Here is a 10,830-nt window from a genome sequence, read left to right on the forward strand (position 1 = left end):
GTTATTAGAGCTCGTGTTATTAGAGCTCGTGTTATTAGAGCTCGTGTTATTAGAGCTCGCGTTATTAGAGCTCGCGTTATTAGAGCTCGCATTATGTAAACTATGTGAAGCTGGTGACACAAAAGAAAAAAATGCTTCATGTTTTATGAAAATGAAAATGTCACCACGATTAAATGTTGGCGCATAAACATATCTCAGCGCTGTCATGCTGCTGCGCCTGAAGCAGGTATGCATGCATGTTCAAAACGTGAAGTTTGATTGGCTACACGAGTCTGCTGGTTTTTAAATTTGAGGAAATGATTTTCTTGTTTGTGTTTTGTTTTTTTCTCTGCAGGAAGTAGGAAGCATCATCGGAAAGGTGAGCTAACGTTCCCTTCTATCATCGTGTTACCCAGTATGAAAAAATCGGATCTGCCAGGAAGTAAAAATCACTCAATCTGTGAAAAAGTCATTAAAATGAACTTTTAAGTGAAATTAAAAAACATTAGAAATCCTCTAAAACCAACATCAGAGCCAACTTCAGGCTTTAGTTTTCTGAAATTTGCACGCCTGTCGTGATAACATTGGGCGTAATCCTTCTACATGATATGAAGTTGCCGTGAAATGTGCATTAACAGTGTGTAACATTTCCAGTCAGGCCGTGTCATTCGAGTCTGTACTTACTGAAAAGGCGCTGCTCTCAGGGGAAGCGAGCCCGTTTAAGCGTGGACGTGTTAAATAAAGCCCAGTAGGATTTTTATCCAAGTATATCACAGCTGAGCGAGGCGCGATAATGACCGCTGGCCCCCACGGCACATTCGCTAACCCACAATTGGGGCTGATATCCTTCACCCCCCCACCCACCCAGTCACTTCCAGTATGCGGCCTATTAACTGTGACACAAAGATGGCATTAAATTACACGATGGTTGTAGTTGGATCGTGCCAGTCTGTAGTCACGGTGCAGGAGCTGCTCTCCGGGGCTCCTGCTAGCATTAAACGAGCCTGCCAGGCTGGCTGGTTTGGGCAGGCTCGGCCAATGAGGACGCGTGTCGGCAGAGATAAATGTTACGCAGCTCAGAGCGCAGATGTGATCCGTGTTAGCCCCGTTTGTTTATCGCGCCGATGTTTTTCCTGAGCGAATTAGCAAACGTGTGTCACACTCACAGCATCGCACTGTCATACCTGTTAGCCGCCTAGCTCACTGAGGAGCTCCACCAGTGAAGCTGCTCGGGGGCATCCCGCTGGCTGTTGATTAGTAGGCAGCAAGCGTCGCTGATTCGTTTTCCTCACCTGGATTTTTCAGTCAGTCTTTCAGTAGCAGTAGCTTACTCCTCGACGATTTAAAAACACTGGAAAATGATCTTGTATGTATTTGATCGTGTTGCTCAGATACTTGTCTAATACATCTTCATTAAGGACTCGGTACACTCGGAGATGACTGTCCTTCCTGTGTCTCTCCACAGAAAGGAGAAACAGTGAAGAGAATACGAGAAGAGGTAAGACTGACCTCATCTCCCATCACACATGTTCATTCTTCTGTCATCCTCCTCTGTCTCCCATTAACCATGACTGCCCTCTGAGTGCAGCTCCTGCTAACTGCAGCGTGGCTGTAAAGCACTGTGACGCTGTGTCAGTGAGACATAAGGAGTCATGATATCCTGTTAGGGCTCCTTTCTGCTCAGACTTAACTGTAAATACAATAAAAAGGGGCTTTCATCTTCACCACAGCTGTGAGCAAGAATCCACCTCAAACATCTGAAGGTGTGTTTAGTATTTTTGGCGGCCTCCTGTGATGTTGCAGTTTGCACATTTAGCTGCTCTTTGCTGTCAAAAGTCTTTAAAATGTACAGGGGAGGAGTTCCCCTGCAATCGGACCTCTCTGGCTTCCTGTGTGTTCGAGGAGACATCGAGCGTGACACAAACGTGAGGTAAGAGGGGAACCGAGACGAGGACGCTGGATCGTGCCAATCAGAATCTGTCGGCAGCATCTGCAAATCAGAAGCTAACATCGGTGGTTCAAACTTCAGGACCAACAGCTTTCTGGTGCAATGCTGATGCAAGACTTTGTTCAGTGGAAATGTGTGAAACCAGTCAATGTCTCACTGTTTTCAATGCAATTGTATTTATATAACTGCAAATCAAAACAACAGTTGCCTCAAGGTGCTTTATATTGTGTGGGAAAGATGCTGTAAAGCTTCTTCAGCAGCTGAGCATTGTGGGAAACTCTGACGGGACGGTGCTCCGGTCTGGTGGTGCAATGTTGCTGTTCCCATTCCCAACACATGAAACGAGGCTTTATTCTCAAAGCTGTTGGCGTGTCTCGGTGGGGGTGGGGACACTACGGTGACCCCCCCCCCCCTCTTCAATTTCCAGCATGTGGGATTACTGTTGTGAAGAGGTGCGTCCACCAAATCTAACAAAGTTGTTTGTAGTGATTAAACCGAAGCTGGACGAAAGCAAAACCAAGCGCAAAACAAAAAGGTCCGTGAACCGTGGCGTTCTGACAGCAGCGCTCCTCCCGCCTCTGAACTCTGACAGACTCTGTAGAGTAGCACCATAATCTCTCTGATGTTGGTGCGCTGAGGCACAAACAGCATTATCTGACACCCTCGGATGGGAACGTTCACTCTGAACCTTTAAGTTGACAGGATGACTAACAGTGAGAAGAACTGAACTCATATTTCATATAAAGACAAAACCTGAATCCCAGCAGCGCCCAGCGTGAGAGCCGGTCTAATCATCTGCTGCCTCTCCATGCTGTCTGCTTTCTCTTACCTCTCCTGGCTTCATTTGCAATCAGGTCACTTGCAGCAGCTGTATGAATACTTAAACACACGGATCTATAAGTTCAAATGCTCCACATTCATCTCACTGAAAACAGAACACGGCCATATCAGTGGCTTAATGTATTCCACAGCAGTTTTTTATATAAGTGAACAAAGATGCCAAGATCCTCCTAGGAGAGATGCTGTGGAGATGATCCGTGAGCAAACAAGACTCGGAGAGAAGTACCTGTGTGAGTGTGTATTCATAGCTTTGTGGGGACCAAAGATGGAAGTTTACCTATAAATGTGGTTTCAGTGTCAGGGTTACAGGTTATGGTCAGGTTTGGGGTAAGGGGCTAGGGAAAGCATTATGTCAATTAGATGTGTGTGTGTGTGTGTGTGTGTGTGTGTGTGTGTGTGTGTGTGTGTGTGTGTGTGTGTGTGTGTGTGTGTGTGTGTGTCATATATTACACTGGAGAAACAAGGATGAGTTTTTATGTCCCTGAATCCTCACCGTCATGTTGAACAGCTCTCCCGAGTCCCTGCAAAATAAAAGCTTGTCAGCAGCTCGCAGACTGAACTATGTGAGAAATGATCACACTGAGATTCTCTTTAACTACAGAATGAGCTTCAAATTAGGTCACACAACACCTTGCGGTGTTTTTCGACAATATGTTTCTGGAGTTTAATGAGTCTACATGAACTCAGTCAGTCCTCTGCTTGTCTGGAAAAATGTAAAATATTAACCCACAAATCTGTTCTGGAGGGAGAAATGATTTTAGAAAAGTGTGTGTTAGGAGAAATGGTTTGAAGATGACTGCACATGAATCAAGACTCCGGCGAGAAACGGGGGAGGGAGCAGGAGGGGGGGCAGAGTTTTCATTTATGTGTCGGGGGAATTTTAAGTTAACTTGTGAAATGTCACAAAAATAAAATGTGAATTTAGGCGAAAAAGAGACGATGAAAATTCTTTTATGCAAAACAGGCCATGCATATGATAATATTTAATACTTGCATATAACCCGAGCACTCGCACCTTTGCTTGTTGTGTTTGTGCTGGAGTGCAGTCAGCATCCTGGCTGTTTTGGAGAGCGCCTCCCAGAGGAGCTAAAGTAGGTGGGCAGGAAGTGGGAGGTCTGGGCAGTTCTGGCTCTGTGCATCCTGGACATGGATGGATGGACGAATGGTTTTTGTTTAATCTGTCATCATTCCTAATATAACAGCTACATTCTTGACGAAATCTTGAATTACATCATGATATTTCTGTGAGATAAAGAAACTAACAGCTGTTCCTTTAGAGATATATATAGAACAATTATAGGCTTCATTCTGAGGAAAAGGATGAATGAGGCAAACACAAGGCATTTGGGCGGTTTGGTCTAATAATGAGTAAGAGCAGGAAAAAGTGATGAAATCATGCTGCAGGAGGTGCTCTGTCCATGGTGCTGATGCTCAACATGTCCCAGAATGGGTACTCGGCTTTGTAATCAATTACAGATAGATTTTCTTTTTAGATGCAGCATGATGCAAAAACCAGAGAGCAGATTAGAAATACAACACGCAGCAGCCTGAAGCGCATTAGTGGCATTTACCATGTTAACTCTGTACAAAGGTCACACTCGCTCGAGCAGTGCTCACACAACACTAATGTGAGTTTGACTGACTGATCAGCCGCTTGTTCGGCTGAAACAACCTGCAGCCAAATATGGCTGAAATGTGGCTGTGCCTGGAGTTTCTGGCAGAACAATGCTGACTAATGATTCTTGTGGGAAACGTGGCATCAGAGGAAAAGGAGGAGAGCAAACAGAGCCTCGCTCAGACTGAAGAGAGTCGGGAGTCTCTAAAGGGGCCAGTGGAAGTCCAGAAGTCCAGAAACTGGATCCAAACGTGGGCACACTATAAGAAGATCAATGCATCGCACTGCTCATCGACAGAAACACAGCTCCTTCACTCTTTTAACTTAAAAGACCAGGTCCAGTATGTCTGTATATATTTAGTATACTGTTGACACGATGGTGCAGCGGTTAGAAGGTTTGGGATTCAAATCGTCTTTTTTCCAAAGACCTGCATGTTAGATTCATTCTATTCATACATGTGCAAAGATGAATAAAGACTAGATAGAAATGCACCATCAATGAATCATTACTAATGACAATACAGAGGTTCAGGACTGCCAACATGCATCACCTGTTAAAGGTGTAACAGCAGTAACATGGAGAGCCCTGCCCTGGAGAAACCTTTCAAAATAAAAGTACTCAAAGTGAAAATAAAACAGCATTTAAGCAACAAATGAAAGTTCAAATTCAAAATAAAACTTGATGACCCCTAATTTGACCTTTTGCAGAAAGATTGAAGGACAAAAGACAGAAAAGTGATGCAGATGAGGAGAAAAGAAATCTGATTGTTGTTCTGGAGCATTTGAAGGTGGAACTCGGAGCAAGGAAGAGAAAGCATGAATATTTATATCCATATTTGCCTCTCAAGGACAAACCACACAGAGTTAGGCTAGATTCAAGCTCTGTTTTCCTCTCATTACTCTTTTTCACTGCCTGGCCGGCTGCCTCACTCTCAGTCACTGTATATGCAAACTGACAGATCACAAACACACTCAGCCCGTCGTACATTTGTGCTGATGAAGTCTGTATGAAATCTAGTGTATCAAGGCTACATTTTTACACATGGCGTGTTTGTGAAGAGGTTTCTGGCACAGACGGAGACGACTCTGCATGCAAGAAGTCCCTTTTCATCATGTCAGTGAAAGCATTAATGTCAGGCTGCTGCTCTTCATCATGGCTTCACACACAAGCATAGACATACCTAGACATGCATGCAAACGCGCGAGTACACACAGCCTGTCCTTTATCACACACAGATGCTCACATGCCTCCCTGATAAAGCAGAACAGAGCAGACTAATCCAGTTGAATGACATGGCTGTCCATCCTTCCTCTGCTCCAAATGAAGAGTAATGAAGACAGCCGTCCCACGCTGCAACAGCAAGACGGCGCACTGCTGCACTTATTATGACTGGAGGGGGAGGAATGAGGGGTGAGGAGGAGGAGATGGAGAGGGGAGAGGAAGATGGGTGGAAGGGTGAAAAAATAAAAATAGAAAGATCTGGAAAATAATGACGCCCAGATTCCCACTAGTGGGAGAACGTGCACGTTCAAAGGTGTGTGTGATTTAGCTTCAGTGGAGATGAGTCCAGAAACACCGCTGCATGCTTTCTTCTGTTTCTGCCGGTATAATATTTTATTTTTATCTCCTTGAATGTGCTCGTATATGTTAGTTCTGTTGTGAAGCAGGCACGTGCACAGAGAGGTCTGAGGTTGCATTCATTTAATAAGTTTGAGGTTCATGCACACCTTTGTGCTGCAGAATTCCCCTCATCCCCCTCGGATATGTCAGCGCTTCTGCTCTTTCAACCCCTCCACCAGCCCCAGCATCCACCAGTGAGCTCATCACTCCCCAGTTTCTCTGTGACCTGAACATGAAGGCAAAGTTTACGAGTCGACTCGTATTCCTCCTCGTCTCTGAGATGCGGGAAAGCACTAGAAAAAAAACAAACAGGAACTTTTCCATCATATCTCGTAGCATCTCTTTTCATTTCAGTTGATTTTTTTAACTTTCAGTTTTGTTAACCCCGTATCAAAAAATAAACCAATCAGTTAATCGGACCTTTCAGAGTATCATCGCTGTGTTTGGATCAGACTCACGGTACCACCAGCTCACCACTTCCTGACGACCTACGAGTCTGTTTGAGTTATACACCAGCAGCAGCTCATCGGTTTTTCAGTTCTTACATTCAGAGGAAGCTGGTGTAAAGATTTAAGGAACATGCGTTCAGCTCTCCTGGTTCCTGTGACGGGAACAGCTGTTCTGATGAAGGTTAGAGATGAAGATAAACCAAAAGAGGGTCTGTGAGAGAATGAAGAAGAAGCAGCTTTCACTGTGGTCATTTGTGTGGTTTGTGGTGTAAAGTGTGCTCGTTTCACTTTATGACCAGGGCATTTGTAACACCGTTATATTAAACCCTAACCCTGAGCTGATCCTCCAAACAGCTCAGCTACGTTTTGATAGAGAGAGGGAACAAAGGAGGGATGAAGGAAAAGATAAAGAGGCCAAAGGGAGGTTAGAGAGGGTAACTGATAGCATCGGGGTTAAGCAGGAGGATACCGATGTGATGGATGGAGAGGACTGCAACTCCGTGAGGCAGATGGAGGGGAGGAGGTATCGATAAATTCCCGATGCTGATTAGATGAAAGGATAAAAGGAAGGGAGATGGATGAAAGAGGGGATAACGGGTGGAGGGATGAATGATAAGGGGGCAATCTTGGAGGAGGGGGAGAAGGGGCTGCTTGTAGTTGGAGGATAAAAAGCAAAGGATAGAAGGATGGAGGTGGGTGAGAGACAAACAGACTGAGCAGAGGGAGACGGCAGCTAATGTATTTTTATTGAGATAATAAACGGTGTGAGAGTGGGAGAGAATTATTCCATCATTGCTTTATTACCAATAGCTGTGCATGTGCACACTCGCAGAAGCACACACTCGCAGAAGCACACACTCACAGAAGCACACACTCGCAGAAGCACACACTCGCAGAAGCACACACTCACAGAAGCACACACTCGCAGAAGCACACACTCGCAGAAGCACACACTCACACCCAGAGAATATTTGTTCTATTTTCATAACAATGAGAGGAGCCTGCAGTCTGCTGAGGATACAGGGGGGGGGATCTAACTGATAAACAACACACTAAATGAAATGCGCACTCGCACACTTGCACCCAAAGCAGCAGCACGTGAGCCGCAGCAAACGGCACTTCATCACAGACGCGGGCACCGCGGAGGGCGGCTTGACGTGAAACTTCTTTTCTCAGTTCATGCAAATCAGTGCAAGACAGTAAAGCAACTGCAGAAAGGGACTGTGGTGTGGAAGACGCCGGCGTGGAAGAGCCTCGTGTTTCTGACACGTGCACGTTCGCAGAGAGACGGCAGCCGTCAGTCTTGTGCTGCTGCTTCTCACTCGTTACTGAAGATTGCTGCTGTCAGAATCGATGAGTAGACAAGTCTGAGCTTCATTTCTTCCACGATCTTCACACAGACTGTGCCAACTGGGGCCGCCGTGGAGAGACTGTCTGAATGCAGTAAAGTGACTGTTTTACTGCAGCGTTGAACCTCTGATGCTCCTGTACAAAGCAGGTCTGATCCAAAGGTCCTGAGAAAATAACAAACATCTGGCCAGCTGTTTGTAAGGAGGAGAGGCGGGTCGAGCCTGGACAGGAGAACAGTCCATCGCAGGACTAACACAGACAAACACGCCTGTGGTCCTCTTCGGTGTAGAATCAATAATTAAGCTAACAGGCTGTGGGAGGTGGTGCCCAGCTCCACACAGAGCCCACTGGGCCTGTGGATGTGAGGTGACAGCTCTAACCGCTGTGCCACCGATGACGTTTATATATTTGTTACAGTAACACAACACTGGTCGGTTAGAACAGTTGCCACTTGTTTCAAAGTTTTCATGGTTACCGTGGTGATAGGTCTCCTCTTAAGAGTCTAATGGCGTTTTCACACCTGCGCTGTTTAGTGCGTTTAAATCGAAGTCTGGCCTGTTTCCCCCCCCCCGGCACGGCACTCGAGTGTGGACCTGAGCAGCAGGTGGAGGACGTACAGTTCCAATCAAAGTCCGGAGCGGTTCGTTAGTGGTGCGGACTGACCCCCAAACCCACCAACTACCAGGTGTACGTTACAAGTTTGAGCTGAAAAACGTCCCGCAGCCACAAATGCTTTGTGGTTATGAGAGAAGGTACTACAGATGTGCAAAGGTCTGTACGGGCTAGCAGCTAGCCGCGAAATGAGCCTAACAATTCCCAGTTTTCCCACACAGCAAATTCTTCCTGGATTTACTTTTGCTGTGGAGTTCACTTGGATTTTTCTCTGTATGAAGAGAAACCAAACCACAGGAAAAAGCTCCGAGTTTCACCTGGTTCAGACCACAGTAAACAAAGTATATTTGTTAAACCGCAGTGCTGCAGACACGAAACACTCTTTCTAGTAAGACTCAGTTTCAGTGTCATTGTGACAAATGGATCGACTGCTCGTTACTGTCCTGTGCTCCGCCATGAGGGTGGGCTGTACTTTCAGCACCTGAATGTCAGAGGGCGAATCTCAGCTTCGGTTTTGTGTGAATTATTGTTGCTGCTGCTGATAGCTGGAGCTGAACTACGTCTGCTTTAGTTTTCAGTCTTCAGTCTCCAAAGTCTGAAGGCAGCTGTGTCAGGTGAGGAGCGACACGAGCAGCACGAAGGAGCAGCTCCCTCAGAGAAGATGGCCTGGGCGATCGGCTGAACTGGAATCAGTTTGACTTTCAGAGGCTCCTTCTTAGTGTTTTTTTAAATATGTGTGTGTGTGTGTGTGTATCTATATATATGGAGATATATGTAGTTAATGTACTTTAATAGTTTATTTTTGATGGCACTTTGGGGCTTTGCAGCGCCACGAGTTCCAGAACGTACTTGTATCTGTGACTTTTGTGTCCACAGACTCTTTCATCGTGTACGTATTCAGTCATTCAGAGCATTCTGATATCAACGTGTTGTGTTGTGGATGATGAGTCGAGGCCTTCGATCCTTGTTTGCATAAAGTCGAGCCCTGAGCTACTTTATGCAAATCAGGGGCTGCTGTGACACGACTCCTCTGGAAACTCCTGAAAATCTTTAGAATCTTTGTTGAGCTAAAGTGAAGCCAGACTCGTGGTTTATTTCTCTCCTCATATGTGCAGAAAACGTGAGCAGGTGACCTCAGACGGGTGTTTGTCCAGCCAGGTGCAGCTCAGTCATGACTGTGGAAGGAGAGAAGTGATCTCTCCTCACTGCTCCGTTAGCCCACACTACTAAACATTTACAGTCATTTTTACCTGAATGCAGCTTCGGCACATAGATCAGTTCAAACAAATATAATGTTTCTGTTTGCACACTAACATTTGGGATACGCCCAACAACTTTACACTTAGTGTTAGTGCTGAGATTAGTGACGTTTCAGGTATTTAAGCTTAAACTAAAAGATCTGTGAAGCTACCGGCTGTCATTGTTCCATGCTCGGCGTGTACCTGCACGCAGGGCTCTCGCACACTGTCAGGCTGCTGCTTGGACTGGTTTGCACGTCACACATGGAAGCTCTTTAAGAACTAATAATAGGTCAGTCATGTATAGTATTATATAAGATATAGTGGCTGCACATGCGTCGACATGCTGTAGATGCACTCGGCACAGTCCCAACACGTGGCAGGTGTTTTTCTTGCGAAACATGCAGAAAAAAAGGTTGCACAGCTGATGTACGCTGAGATGGTTCGTGGCGAGCTGACGTCAAACACACACAGCTGAGCGTCCGTCTGTCTGTCTGCGTCTGTCTGTGTGTTCAGTGATGGAGAGATCAGCTGTGAGTGGAACAGCTGATTCCTGCACTTCCTCTCTGCGAGGATAACCCCCACAGCTCGATTTCTTGGTGGATGGTGAAAAAAAGGGATTTAGTTTAGCGCACATTTGATTTAGTTTCATGACCGCACGACACTGAAACACGTTTATGTGAATGTTGTGTGTTCGTTACACGTACGTTCTTTACAGCAGTGAGGGCCCAGTGTTCCCAGTGGGTGCGGTTCGATGGAAAGAATCGCCTAACTAATCTGACAGAAAAGAAATGACAACTTAATTAAAGAATCAAGTGGACGTGAACGTGAAGAAGAAAGTTAATTTAAAAAGTAACAGTGAGAAACAGTCGGCCAGAATAGATTAAAATAGAAACGTGATGGTCGAAATGTGAATAAAGGAAAAGGATAAAGGATGTAGGTCATCGTTAGCACTGTGCTACATGCACGCTTTCACTTTCAGCTCCAGCATGACGCAGGAAGAGCTGTGAGGGCAGGATCCTGACCCCACACACGAGTCACATGTGGGAAAGACTCTCTCTCTGTCTCTCCCTCTGTCTCTCTCACTCACACACACACTCACACACACACACACACTCACACACACACACTCACACACACACACTCACACTCACACACACACACACACACACACACAC

At 45.8% G+C, this 10,830-nt stretch overlaps 1 protein-coding gene across 4 annotated transcripts in view; it reads left to right on the forward strand.

The window, feature by feature from the left end:
- LOC102197777 (poly(rC)-binding protein 4-like) overlaps positions 1-10,830 on the forward strand; it is a 179,750-nt gene that overhangs the window by 106,797 nt on the left and 62,123 nt on the right. For 3 of the 4 annotated variants that reach the window (XM_005740879.1, XM_005740881.2, XM_005740880.1), the window contains 2 exons: positions 335-358; positions 1,445-1,477. In XM_005740879.1, coding sequence (XP_005740936.1) covers positions 335-358; positions 1,445-1,477 — 57 coding nt within the window. Of the gene's footprint in view, positions 1-333; positions 359-1,444; positions 1,478-10,830 lie in introns of those variants that run through there. The other variant, XM_005740882.1, reaches the window with a different exon arrangement.

Source organism: Pundamilia nyererei, unplaced genomic scaffold (genome assembly GCF_000239375.1).
Source record: "Pundamilia nyererei isolate P.nyererei 1_Seehausen unplaced genomic scaffold, PunNye1.0 scaffold00105, whole genome shotgun sequence".
NCBI classification, from domain to species: domain Eukaryota; kingdom Metazoa; phylum Chordata; class Actinopteri; order Cichliformes; family Cichlidae; genus Pundamilia; species Pundamilia nyererei.